Below are 14,837 nucleotides of genomic sequence, written 5' to 3' on the forward strand. Positions count from 1 at the left end.
CACTTAGAAGCTGAGACTTTTTCGAAAAGGAATTTTCTGCTTCTGTGCTGAACATTGTCTTCACTTCAGTGAATCTGTTGAATGCTACTGTGACTGACTGCAAGGCATTAAATAATGGAGATTTCTGGGCTGTACAGGAGTAAAGGGTCCAGACTGACATAGAGATAAGACCAAGAATGATTCCCATTCTTCTTGATGTAATGATGGGTAAGCTATGGTCTAGAGAGTGTCCACTGCTTGGCCCTGTAAATTTGTCCCAGCTGTGAAATTGCAAGTTCTAAAATCTGAGTGTTCTTGGCCAAGAGGAGTGTATGAAGAAGAGGGGATGCTCATGGGAAATGTGGCAGAAGAATTCAGGAAAAGGAAGATCTGGACTTAGCAGAGCTTACCCCACAACGGCACTGACTTAAAAGTGGACTTCTGTTTCCGCTCATTCTTTCTGATTGCATAAGGCCCGTGAGTACATAAGGATTTGTTCAAGGACAAAGTCTTTCAGTGACTTTTTTAGAGTCCTTCAGTTCCATCACCTGAATCAGCTCATTGGGCCTTGGCCGTCGGAGAAAAACTCAGTTATGCATGTTGGGTTAGCACACCTGAAGATCAAATATGAACTACAGTCAGAAAACCAGCCCCAGAGTAACCAGACCTCCCTTCCTTTCTGACACCACGTGGAAGTTACGCTGAAAAGACTGAATTACTTTAAAGCACAGCATGTCTTCCAGCTCTGACCCTATGCTTAAAACCTATTCAGCACTGAGAAAAAAGGAAGTCTATGGGGCTATTCAAGTGACAAAAATCAGAATTTTCTTTTCAGACTGGAGCAGCTCTTTTGTCACATCCTCTCCCTTTGTTGGCAGGCATTGAGGAATCTTTGAGTACTTAAACCATGTCATTGCTTTTTCATGCCATGGACACAGGGAAAAGTTTAAGGCTGACCTGGAAATCAGCCTCAGTATTTCATCACTGAAGATGAAGGAGTTAATGAAAATCTAGGGAAGTGAAGGAACTGGGTTTGCCTCAGAGATAAGGTACTAGCAATAGCTCTGCAGGAAAATGGTATGGTCTTTCCCTTGTATTTTTAAATTGCAAAGGGCTTTCAGAAGAGTAACTGCAAAAATGACATGCTGCCTATCAGGTATCTTTTTCTCCAGTTTGAATGCAAGGTTTATTCTATCTTTGCTCAGGTTTGCTTTTCTTTATATAAAGACATATCCAGTTGGTTTCACAATATGCCTTCTGCAGTTTGCCCAGCCAAGGCTTATTTTCTCTATTACTGTATTTGATGTAGCAGAAAAAAAGATCCTGGAGACAGTATTGAGATCCTAAGGCTTACAGCAGTGGTCTCCAAACCTTTTTTGATCACACACCTCTATCAGTAACTTTTTTAGCATGCACTCCCATGTAAGTATATTTATTTATAATTTTTATATATATATATGTATTACTGAAGCTCTAATACTTTCTTTCTGCACCACAGTGGATTGTCTCCTGCAACCCCAGGGGCTGTATGCACCCTACTCTAGAGACCACTGGCTCAAAGAAGCAAATACATATTCTGGGAGAAAAACAGTACTAAATAAAACCATATTTTTTAGCTGGAAGATGTTTAGAATTGATTCTGTGGCTTAGCTATTTCTTTAAGAATACAGCCCTGGATACAGCTACTGGAGTAAGATTCTCATGATCAGAGGAAGCTCCTTATGTCTCATCACTGGGGAATTACTAAGGAAGTGAGTTGGTCTCTGCTGTAAGAGTTTTCAATTTTAAGACAGTTGTAGTAATTAATGCCATTACCATCTGGTAATTTTCTTGAGATTTAATTCAAAAGATTGTGTTAAAATGTAGGGTAACAAGAGGTCATTGAATGAAGTGCTTGTCAGGAACAGATATGTCAGCTGCATTAAAAAGAAAATTCCCCAGATACCTGTCTTGTTACATGATAATATAATCTGCAGATAAGCTAAATCAGAAATAGCAGTGAATACACACTTTTGTTTAAATGTACTTTCTTGTGATGAATTAATCACATAAAAAAAAGAAAAAATTGAATTGAACAAGTTGCATAAAAATAAATTCTATTTTCTTCTATGAATATCGGATGTTAAAATATAATTTATTTCATATTGATATAGTCTTAATGAAAAACTTAAACATGTAATAAGAGATGCAGAAATACCCCAACGATCTATGTATTAGACCAGCCTAGTACAGTTTTTCTCTGTCTGATCTCTGAGAAATGCAGTTTTTCTAGTGATTTAGTCAGCAGTGAGAGGTTTGCAGACAAGAGGCTCAGGTTACTGCTGCAGGGCAGGAGTCAGAGCCCTAGGAAACTGGGCTTCTCTTTTAAGGTAGAATGACCACACTACCACTTCCTCGGGGAACACATAGAGTTGGTTTGATATTTAGCTCTGAGGAGGAGATAGCACTCTTTTAGCTATGTGTTTTGTACCAGTGAGAACATGTAACCTACCTCTTTTGGAACACTTTGAGCTAAAAGTGTATGCTCTAAGCTTCAGGCATGCTGGATCTTTTGATTCCTCAGTACTTTATCTTTTTTTACGTGACAGTGTAGGGAACTTGACAAAGAACTCCTATTCCAGTAAAAGGAGTCTTATTTTTATAAATAATGGCCAACATCTTCAGCTGCCACAGGCTGGCATAATCCCTCTGATTTGATACCAGGACGTAAAACCATGGAGATTTACTTCCATTTCCTGTAGATCTACTTAGACACGAAACCTGCTTCTCTTCTGTTCCTAGCATGATATCTTAGTGGACTGTTTCTAGGCTGAAGTCCTGTCTTTGGTACAAGTAACTGCCACATACGTTACAAAGTGGTCAGGGTTATATTACAAATTTGGGATGTACTAAATTTCCCCGCTCTCTCTGATTCTTTTGCTCTTATTGGTCTCCACGCTAGCTATTTTAGCTATCGGTCCTGCGTGAGATGGTCCAGAATCACTGACAGACCCTGTAGATGGTGATGCATGTAACTGAGTGGCATCAGACAGATTTGTTGTGCAGTGCGCCACATCACTTTCTTTAATGGTACGTTACATGCCCTGTTTGTCTCCAGAAGTGCTCTCTGATGCATGCACTGCATGCCTAACTAGGCAGCACAGTCTTACTGATGCTCCTCTTGTGCTCTGACCTGAACGCTGCTGGGCTACAGCATCTTTTGCTTTGGAAGCCTAATGCTTCCCTTCAGCTGCAGCCCGTCTCTGCCACGCGCGCACGTCTACTGCACATTGTGGATGAAGGGAAATAATTGGCAGCTTGGGCAAAATCCTCATTTACGTGACCCAAGTTCATTGTTTACCTCCGTGACAGCAAAGCTTCTTTTCCCACATGGAACAACCTTGTACCATTTGTCGTGCAGAACATCCATGAAACCGTGGGACTTGTACTGGCTTATCAGCTCAGAGATGTTTGAGGTGAGTGGAGAGTTCGGGGGAAGACCAATACCATATCCTAGAAGAAAAAACAGTACAAGCATCAATCATATGTTAACTTCAGCTGTCAACTACCAGCATGGCAGATCAAGTTGGCATTCTGTTTCAGCACACCAGTTCAAACCCGGACGCTGACTTACTGTGGACTGAGAATGCTGAGATGAGACTTACTGCTGTGCAAAGTAAGGTAGCCTAATACAAACAGGATATGAAAATTCAAAATTATTACAGCCACAAGAGTAGTATGTAAAATGGGATGTTGGAAAACTTAAGAATGAGGTACAAATAGATGAATAAATCTGTCTTATCTTTAGGAACACAGCCTTTTGCATGCCCTTGCCATCAGTTCTTCTTTTTTACCTTGCTTTAGTAATGCAAAAGGGCCTTAATGTCAAGTAAACCATTCTGTGATTCCTTTACATTGTTACAGCCATGGATGTGACTGTGGTGTCTGATGTCGCATTTTATTTTCTTCCTATTTTCTGATGAGAAGCTGTGTCTGCATAAATGTATATGGGAGCAGCCAGTATTGCTGTCACACAGCAATGCAGAGCCCAGGGGATATGGCTTCTGTTCGTGCAGTTCTGCTGTGGCAGTGACACAGACCTCCAGATAGTAATAAATACAGTTTTTAGCCACTGTGTCATCTTTCACCTCTTTAAAGTGTTGGTAAAGGACTTAGTGTATGTGAAAATGGATTCAGTAATTCTAAATATGTTTTTTCAATTTGCAGAATCTGTGGTTTGACTTTAGAAAAACAAATGCAATTCATGCCTGGAAGACACACAGAGATGTCCTGCCGATTGCCTGCAGAAATTCTTTTCTAGTCTACTGTGGACTTTTGGTTTTCAGTTCAAAGTTCAGATTTTTTTTTTATTTTTTGGAATACTGTGTCCAGCTTTGGAGTCCTCAACACAGGAAGGACATGGACCTGTCGGAACGGGTCCAGCGGAGGGCCACGAAGATGATCAGAGGGATGGAGCACCTCCCCTATGAAGACAGGCTGAGAGAGCTGGGGTTGTTCAGCCTGGAGAAGAGAAGGCTCCGGGGAGACCTCATCATAGCAGCCTTCCAATATCTGAAGGGAGCCTACAGGAGAGCTGGAGAGGGACTCTTTGTCAGGAAGTGTAGTGACAGGACAAGGGGTAATGGTTTTAAATTGGAAGAGGCAAGATTTAGATTGGATACCAGAAAGAAATTCTTTACTGTGAGGGTGGTGAAGCACTGGAACAGGTTTCCCAGGGAAGTTGTGTTTGCCCCATCCCTGGAGGTGTTCAAGGCCAGGCTGGATGGGGCTTTGAGCAACCTGCCCTAGTGGAGGTGTCCCTGCCCATGGCAGGGGGGTTGGAACTCGATGATCTTTAAGGTCCCTTCCAACTCTAACCATTCTATGATTCTATGATTTTCAAACTGTCTCCTTTACAAAAAAAAACCCAAACCAACAACAACAACAACAAAACAAGCAACACAAAACACAGGAAGAAAGTAAAAAAAAATGTACATGAGAGGTAAATTTGCCATCACAGTGGTTTGCTTTTCAATGATGCAGTGTGATGTGGTTTGGGGTTTTTTTTTCTGTATTGAAGTTCACTTTACTTGATTGAAAGTTGTGGAAGCTGGTGGTTTACATCAGTAGAGCTGACCCTTCCAAAGTTGAAGATTTATCAGGTTACGTGCGCATGGTAAAACAAGCTGCTCACACACACAAATCCTGCTACAGCTCTCTGTTTGTCTATTCTCCCCAATAACAAAAAGAAAATAATAAAATGGATTGCTTTCATGTCTCTGGAGAGAATTCAAATGGGAGATGCCGATGAGGTATAGCAAAAAGGAGGGTTCTACAAAATGCCTCGTGCTGGGGACTTGCAGCTGAAATGATTGAAATGCTCTGCTCCCCCTGGCCTTCATTTAGCATATTGCCTTCCTCAATCAGGTCTGAACATTTCTGAAGGAGGTCGTTTTAATGTGCGACGGGAGCGGCCACAGTAATTGCCCTTGAAGGAGAGGAAAAAGGGAACTTCAATCATTTTCACTGGCCATCATCCATCACAGAAGTGATTTCTGAAGTCTAATAGCTGCTAATGTGCTCACCACGCCAGAGGCAGCTTCGGACAAGCCTGGCTTCCAGGCTGCCTTCCGATCTGTCCTGGCCAATACACTCAGGCTGCAGGAGGCTACAGACCAGGGTAGGCTCCCTTTAGCTTCAATTAGTTACAGATTCAGTGGGAATCTTAAGCTGACCTTTAAAACAGGAACAGTACTTATCTGCTTCAGATGAGAGCAAAACTGTAGAACAGCATTTTGAACATATTTCACTGAGTTTTGAACATGTGTAATGAAAGTGAGCCTACAAAAAGCAAGCCTCATTTCAGGTGCTATGTTATTTTCATTGTGAGCAGTTTAATGGACTGTGCCTCCTACTTGTTTGGAGACAGACCGTCCGAGCACTTTGAATAATTCCTATACAGAGCACTGGCAACAGATGGTACAAGTGATCTGAAAGTTCAGAAACCACAAAAAAGGGGGAAACCTTGGTTCTGCTTAACCACTGAGAATTTTACATGATCTTCAAGGGGTCCAGTTTCACCTGCATACTTTGATATTTTGAGAATACCAAATCACAGTAAAGCAAATGGAACACATGAGAAATAGAACAGTATGTTATAAAAATGATTATTACCTTCAATGGCAAAGGGTTTTCCCACAGTGAGAAGCTTGCAGTCAGCATCTATTGATACTTCATAGTCTAAGAGGGCTTTATCCATGATGAAGGCATCGAGCTTCTCTGGATCATGCCTGTGTTTAACATCAAAGTCAGAAACAACCACTTCCCAGTTTGAGACTCGGTGATACTCACTAAATATTTATCTATGGAGTTCTCTGGAAGATAACTGAATGAAAACAGACACTAGGGACCGCTCTTTTAAATATAAAACTGATCTATGTTTTGAAGAAGGGAGCTGTGGATGAACTACAAACTTTGTGCATCTGCAGCAGGACAGTGGGCACAGGACTTATTTTGCTCCCATGAAATACTACTGATCTGAAAGTTGGAAAATGCTACAATGTGTTAGACTTCAACGCAATTGAAAGGTAGCATAAAGCTTTATTGGAAAAGATCAACAAATGCTAAAATACCAGTGCTTGTCTTGGTTTCATTGTGATGTTAAAGTTAGGGTCATTAGAGCAAAAATGTGGGAGGATAACTCATACAAAAGTGTTTCTCCTCCTTTCTCCTTGAATATGAGGTAAATTAATTGCCTTCACTCAGATCAGCTTTCCGGTATGTTCAGTCTTCATGAACAGACAGGACTGAATTTTATTAACATAATAATTAATGAATAGCACACTTGCATAAAATGATTATATAAAAGAACAGTAGCAGTGCCTGTTCTCATCTGATCCAGGGACTGCACCCCCCTCCAATCTTGTAATCTTAAAGATCTGGGTGTTCTTCTGATGTGAAGTTACATTACTTCATTGATTTTGATTGATTGACTCCAGTTTACCCAAAGGAACTGCCGTGTACCTTAATTATCATTAGGATAGGTCTGGGAAAAGTACGTAAACAGGAAACAACTTCTGGTGAAAAATTCTCAGGCCATCTGTTATGCAACTTCTATGTGTAAAATTAATGAATTATTTCAGGCTTATTATTTATCACCTCTCCTGCTTCCTGGCAGAGTGAATAAATTGTGTGACCCCAGATTGTTAGGCACAGATATCTCTGAAACACAGTAATGCCATGATTCCCTAAAGCAAGAAGACTTGGTGTTTATTACTGTTTACCAGTCTAATGTTTCTTTTATTCATTTTAATGATAAATGCTTTAAGGTTTCTCTCTGAGAACCTTCTCTCCTCCCAGCACGCTGAAGATGCTGAGGGACCTCAGTCGCAGCTTTTGCTTGGACTGTGATGTTTTTTTTCTAGATGTTTCTCACTGCCTGATGAAGGGCTCCCAAGCACAGAAACCTGCCAGGATTTATATGTTGCCCATGCCTGATGGCACCCTAGCAGCTAGCACGAAGCCCTGCTTCCCCTGGAAACCCTCCAGCTGGTGCTATCCCAGCTTGCTCTCCAAGTATCACTCCCTCCAGGTGATTACAAGCTTCCTTCTCTACCCATCTGCCACACTGCCTTCAGTGAATGTTTTATGGGATAAGTGACACTGGAAGTGGGAAACCCATCACCATCTGACTGCCGTGCATCCTGTCCGAGCTGATCTGCTGTTGCATGCAGAGGCTCACTTGAGATACGCGACTCCATCCGGGGTTGCGGGGACGTTGTACCGTCGCATGTACTCGTGCATCTCTGGGAAGCTTTGCCTCACATAGTCTTCTGCGCTGCTTTCCCGCACGGTTCCAAACCGAAATCCTTGGGATGGGTGGTGGAGCTGAGGAGATGAAATTACAGATTAGAAGAGTCATTTGCCTCCTTCACATCTGGTATCTTAAGTGTGAACATTTTGTCAGAAATTCTCAGCACTCATAGACCAGCCTCTGATGTGTTCCTGCAGTCAGCTTTCCACATCACAGAAAAAGTTTGAAAAGACTTACGAAGTGACTGATTAGCCTGTTCGTGTACTTTCAGGATCTTCCTCAAAAGTGAAAAACATTTCCCTTGAGGCACCCTGAACCCCCAAATCTAGGTGTCTGATTGTATTATTTGCCTTTAAACCAGTCAAAGTTTCAGGCAGTGTCATGAAAAGCTTCCAGGCTTGCTAGGATCCACTTTCTGGGGCTCTGGAGAGCCAGTGAAGGACCCACAGTCTGGATTTGTTTTGGCAGAATGTCTTTTATTGACTCCCTAAGGCTGACAGTTAGTCTTCTGCAGAAGGGTAGGACCACCATTTCATTTCTAGGAGCCTAGACACCATACCACACACCGTTGCTGTCTTTGCTGCCATACTCCAGAGAGAAATGAGGACTGAAGTGCTGTGGACAGCAAAAAGTCTCTCCTGCCAGTGGGAAGCAGGAAGACTACCCCTCAGCATAGCCCAAGCTGTAAACTTGATTACCAGGCTATAGGCACACAGACAATTTTTGCAGTGTTGTGTCCTTTTCACAATTGACTCCACCTTCTGTATTAAAGCTCAGAGTAGTTTGGATGTTCACAGTTTCACAGACCTCTGTTTCTAAAGCACCCTGTTTGTCTTCAGAGCATTTAGTGACTCATGGAAAAACTCTGAGACTGCAGTGTAGGAGTAAGGTGGTGTCCTCTACCATGTTGAGCACTTCCTTGAGACGGCCGAGTGTAGCCAAGACCATATTTATTGGAAAGCCTTCAATAATGCACCAGCCTCTAAAATGTCAAAATTTCAGAGCACAGGAAGCCAAATAAAGCTAAGGCTTAAGTATCCCATGCTTTGTTTGCTTCCCAGGAAGCTCACAGTCTTCACAGCAGCTTGCAAAGATGATCTCACCATGGCCATGCTCTCTGTTGCAAAGACCACGCAAAGAGGCATTCTACTGGTCCATCTGGCTCTCTGCATTATCATCTATGTAAAACAGCATGTAGGGCAACACAAAGCCATGACAAAGAACTTTCCCACTCTTCTTTCCAACAACCTCATGGATAAAAGGGTATTCCTAACTTTTTTAAGAATAAGAGAGGTAGGCTGTAAACATAGTCATCTAGTTCAGTCTGAAGAGAATGGAAAAAAGTCTTTTGGATGGTATTTTGATGTCCTGGAAGCTATGAACATACCATATTTTGGGTAATTTTTACCTGGAAAGCTGGCACATGCTTTCTACATTGTACTCTGGTGATCTGGTCCCTGTGTTGCAAGCCAGGAATGAGACCCTTGAGTAAATGCAAGATTGTGGGCATGGAGGGAGTCTTGGCACGTTTTGTGAGGTGTTCTGGTCTGGATGATCACAAGACAAGGCATGCAGGGTGTGCTCAATCCGGAGCTGGCCATAGTGCATGCTGTGCCAGAAGGACTGTGGGCGCAGAGGGAAATGTTCTTGCCTGGAGATGTAGAAGCAGCATTCAAGTGCCAGAAGACATAAATAACAGCGAGTGGTGCTGTGACAATACATCATGGAGACTTCCAGCACAATGCTGTGAACCCAAATCTAGGTCTACTCTCAAGACACTGAAGATAACTTGCTTAAAGAATGAGCTTGGAGTGGGCTCCATGAAGTCTATGTCCTAAGAAGCTGGTTGCCACAGTCAGTACTATGTTTGGGGGTTTTATTCCTGGCAGTTTCAGTGAAGAGACCAAAAAAACCCCAGAGTCTCAACACTGAAACATACTCCACCTTCCAAGTCTACCTAGGTGTTTGTTGTGATGTTTGTGGCCCACCTGGTGATGCCAGCTGCAGTGCAACATCTGATTGGCAGATAAGGACTGCTGATACCTGACTTCACTGGAAGGTATCCCTCACTCAGATTGTCACCAATGTCTACATCTAGCTAAATATTTAAGCCTCTATAAGAAAGGCTAGTACAAAAGAGAGTTAACTGCACTTCCATGCAATTTTCTGTCCCAAATACTTTATTAAGGACTGCCCATGCTTTGCTTTGGGTTGGGCACATTGTCAAATTTCACTGCAAATGATGACAACACTGGAATATGTATTAGATCAAAAGTCCATCTGCTTTAATATCCTGTCTCTAGCAACACCATATGTCTGGTGGGAAGTCTTGGAAAGGCTCTGTAAGGAGGTCGTGTAGTGATCCTTTGCATCTTATGCTCTTCCTGCTTCTGGTAATCTATGCTTTTTCTTAAGCATAATTATGTGTCTGCAACTTTGTATTTGATGACTCTTGACTCCTTTTATGAAGGATAAATCTTAATAGTGTTTTAATCCTCTGTTTTCTGGGACTTCTATTTTCTTCTTACTGCTGCTTATCCACATGAGGGAGAGCTTCGCTTGCAGCTATATGAATAGTGGATTAACAACACAAAATGCTGCCAAAAGCAGATAATGGACTACCCGCACTACCTTCACTGCTAATCTGCTGAAACTGCCAAGGGTTACTTGCTTCAACAGAAGATAAAAACTTCAGGATGGAAACAAGACTCATCAGCCGTCACTGCTGCTTTCTTACTTTCTATAGCCCTCTCCTGGGAAGATTCTGTGAAAAGACGGAAACTACAAATATCTGTGCCCCAACAGGTTAGGTAAATGTCCCAGTCTTCCCGTGAGTCTTGCCTTATTAGTTGTCTTTTTTTTTTCAATTTGTCTTTTCTCATGCTCTCTTTCTTTTGTGTTTCTCATATTTTAAGAGTCCTATATTGAAAGCTTGTCTGTTTTCTTTAAAACAGTAACAGAATCTTAATGCCTAGGGCTTCAGAGAAATCATGAACTCCGAAAAACCACCATTTAAAGAATCACGATTTGAAGAATCAAGAATGGATTATATTTTTTAAAAACTAGTGATGTGGGGGAGACAGTTACTTGCTTTTTTGTATCAGTAATAGCAAATATAAAAGCTATCCTATTGAGAAGAAAGAGCTGTCCAAATTATAGGCTTTTCTAGTATGTGGAGGCGACACTTGTGAGTACACTATACTGTGTTTTCCCATTCAACGCTCAGTCAGTGTGAAAGGTGAATAACCATCACAAAGCAGGTAATGGGTACTAGGAACTGTTGACACTTTTTGTATCCGTAGAGTACATGGAGATTTGCTGGTGATTTCGGTATGATTAAAAATAAATGAATACAATAGCTGCAGATTCATCTCCAGACACGAGCTTTCTTGGCATTCAGCTTAGTTAACCTTACAGGGTCCCTCCAAAATCAGACAACTATGGCTGTAAGAAATCAAAAAAACAAGGTTTGTTTTGACCTAGAGAGAGGCTTCCAGGGAAAAATGAAATCCCAGCTTGACAACTCATTGAACAAGATGTAAAGATAGTTACGGGTACAGATGATGTATCTTATTCATCTCTTTAACTGCCAGACCTCCCCTTTGAAGACCTGGGAGCAAAGAAAATCATTCAGTTTTTTCGAAAGGGTCATTGCTCCTGAGTGTAATTGCTCCTCAGCCAGCAGGCTAACTCTGTACTACCAAGCATCCTTTGCTATGCAGTGCATTGGAGCTAAGCATTGCTGCTGCATGTGGGACTCGTCAGTGTTTAGCGAGTAGCCAGCCCTTTCAGTGTTAGCAAGCAAGGCCACCGCGGCACCACAGCCAACCACAAACTGCACTGGCTGAGGTGCGGAGTGGGAGAAGTAGGGGAGCACCCACAGCTTGGGCAGTGTAACAGTGAGTATATGAACATACCAATGGAGTAGTCAAAACCAAATGTTTTCCAGAGGATAAAAAGCTATTTAGTGTTGCTTGTTCATGGCTCTCCCCAAAAAAGGGAAGGCTCTAGCAGCTAACAACATCATTTTTTGCAGCTCAAATACTGGAGATCAGGGATTTCATATTAGTAAACTGAGTTTTATATACTGGTGTATACCATGAATGGCCACACTACTTAGGTGCATCCTAAATTTTTAGAACCATCTCCACAGCCTACTGTGAGAAGCTCATGCACATGAAGTTGTGAGACACATGGTGACCTCCCGTTTGGATCTGGGTTAGAACACAAGGCAAACTCACAAGGTGGTCATGAGAGCCCTCACAGCAGAGGGATGTAGTGCCAGAGAGAGCTGAGCACTTGTCTTGAATCAGTACTCTGACTTCAAAGGATCAGGGCTATGGACTGCCAAGACCAGAGGACCTTGCTGTATAGGTCAGCCACAGATTCTTCAAGAAGATGATCCACCTTCTGCGAAGACAGAGCTCTTGGGAGGGAGGACTAGGAAACGGTGCTGGGAAGTGCAGGATGAAGGTGCAGGAGAAAGGCTAAAGAACTTTGGAAGCGAGTACGCTTCCTGGAACTGGGGTATCAATACTGTCCCTATGACCTCTAAGGACAGTATCTACTGTGGGACACATGGGCTGTGCCATGTTCTTGGTATTTGCAAGAACAACTCTCGCTGTTTAAGAAAATATACCATGGGTAAGAAAACAAACAAGGGGTAATGTTTTCTTACACTGTGTAAGAAAACAAGGGGTATTACGACTGCCTCCAAGTGCTGAGGAGGTGAAATGGTTGTTGGGTCCCGTGAGCACTGAGACAGGGAGGTTATGTAGTATTTAAGGAAAATCAAGAGCTTTACAGAACATCCAGCTTCTCTGACAGTGCCAGGAAAAGCTTTGGGACTTCTCAGAGCCTTCTGTACCTTGTATAGCACTGTGCTAGTAGACAAGGGATGTTTGTGCTGCTTACTGCCAAAAGCAAATACTGCAGCCACCGGTTCCCTTGGCTTGCCACCTTACTTCTAAATCTTCTTGGTTTCTGTCTTCTGTTGTTAAAACATCTGCTGAGTGGGAAGTGGAGAACTTGTTTTATTTGGGAAGATGTTGAGAAGAACTACGCATCTGCATACGTTTATGGCTTGGGGTGCCAATTATGCATGAAAATACCCGTGTGATAAAACCACAGGAGCAGAAACAGGAAAATACAATCCTAAATGTCAGGGATTTTGCATTACTTGGCACATTCCAGTTTATGTAATGCAGTGCTATTGCATTCAGTGCCATCAGCCTGGCTGAGAACACCTAGACTCAGACTTGGAAAAACCCAGGCATAGAAGTATCCTAGGCAAGTTGGGATTCAAAACTGAAAATGTTTGAGCTGCTGCCAGAAGTTAACCTTGACACACTGCGAAGTCCTGTTGTTGGGTTTTGAGGTCTTTCTAGCAGGTTCTGACTTCTGTAGGACCTTTCAGTACTGCAAAGCTAGAAGATTTGGCTCAAAGACTTTCACCCCCTTGGTGCCCTGGTTGTTAATCTACTGTCATTTTGAGGTTTGCATCGCACTTGGTTTTCCTGTATTTTTGCAGTGAGTAAGAACCCCAGGGGTTCAGAATATTACTACCGCGAAAAGATGGTCTCAGCTCCAAAAAAGTAAGCAATACAATATTGCTTTCTGATCCTGTGGAGTTTGAGTTTGATGGGAGCTGTGAAGAGACAAGGAACATCTAAACAGAGCAACTGCTGGGAATTAAAATTATGGCTATTTTCTATAAGCAATGAAGTGACTGAAATCTAGGAAATGCCTTCCCAGTACTTGATTTATGGGGTGCACTAACTGCCTCACTGAATCTGATTCAGAACTATTCTGGGCATCTTGATAGCTGGCTGGAAGAAAAAAAGCTTTAGGAACTCAATTTCTAATTGGCATCTCAAATCATTAAAATGATTTCATCGTGCATTCAGTTAGCCTCTCCTTTCCAAAATTCAACGCCATGAGTTACTCTTCAGGGAGAAAAGAGCAACCCAGTATACAGTGGAGTGCAGTGACAGATGCAGAGTTAACCTGGATTCAGCTTTTACCACCAGCTACAATACCGCTTTTTAATTTTAATAGGTTATAGAATGGGCGAACACGGCTGAAAACACTTTCCTAACTTTTCCAACAACTTTTGAGAAAAAGTTATTATCAAAAGGTTTCAGTAGCTGTGCCCCATGATAGTGCTGGTTAGCTGGTATAACACCAAGCGTAGTGCTTAATGGACATCTCGTATATCAGCAGAACTGCTGTTAGTGTCAGCACTATCTCTGCCAAGGAACTGCTTCAGACTCTTGAAAACCTTCAGTTTCTGCTGCTAATCACTGGAGAGGGGTAGCATTAAGTGGTCTGCTCTGCAGTGAAGAACTGACATGCTTTTAGAGATCTGTTGCAGCAAGTCTTCTGTCTTCAGCATATGAAGCAATAGCATTTTATCTTGTCTTATGTGACCAACATATTTAAGTGGTCATCTATCTGCTAATAGATTTCTCATGACCCGCTAATGAAAGAAATACAATTGCTAGCGCTAACTAAATTTTCAGGGGAAAAGAAACAAAACAAACAATTTTTTTTTTAAAAAGAACTCCGTTCATGGTCTTTTCCCTACTTATCTGCAAGAGTTTTTGAAAACTAACTAGTGAATATTTATGGGGTGCGGGGGGAGATGAAAGAAAAGAAAATTATTCACAGTGAAGCACATGAGTTTCAAATTTTAGCAGATGAAAATTCACAGCTGAACTTCTGGAAGTGCAGGCTTTGTTCAGAAACTGTCCCATGTGTTCAGGCTTGGGAAGTGGAGATGTTCCCAGGGCCTCCAGGAGATGGTGTATGCAGAATGTATCTGAAAGCTCCCTTTCCTTTCTCCATTGCAAAAAGTGTCAGTGGAGCTGATTCTTGGCTTGCCAGGAGAATGTCAGATTTTGTTTAAACCCTGTCACTTTGAATCCAACTCAGCTAGGTCATTAGTTGGCATAAATCTTTACAGCTGCATTGAAGTCAATAAGCAGAAACAAATGCACAGTCCAGTACCGACGATTTATTCTCCTCTGTTGCAACAAGAGCATACATTAGAAGAAATATGACTTCT

At 42.1% G+C, this 14,837-nt stretch overlaps 1 protein-coding gene across 1 annotated transcript in view; it reads right to left on the reverse strand.

The window, feature by feature from the left end:
* The window catches only part of GRIN3A (glutamate ionotropic receptor NMDA type subunit 3A), a 75,863-nt gene that overhangs the window by 12,375 nt on the left and 48,651 nt on the right, over window positions 1–14,837 (reverse strand). Inside the window, exons 4-6 of the mRNA XM_074166236.1 lie at window positions 7,700–7,845; window positions 6,133–6,248; window positions 3,320–3,471 (exon numbers count right to left, since the gene is read on the reverse strand). Coding sequence (XP_074022337.1) covers window positions 3,320–3,471; window positions 6,133–6,248; window positions 7,700–7,845 — 414 coding nt within the window. The remainder of the gene's footprint in view (window positions 1–3,319; window positions 3,472–6,132; window positions 6,249–7,699; window positions 7,846–14,837) is intronic.

The sequence above is a fragment of the Numenius arquata genome, chromosome Z (assembly GCF_964106895.1).
Source record: "Numenius arquata chromosome Z, bNumArq3.hap1.1, whole genome shotgun sequence".
In the NCBI taxonomy this organism is placed as follows: Eukaryota; Metazoa; Chordata; class Aves; order Charadriiformes; family Scolopacidae; genus Numenius; species Numenius arquata.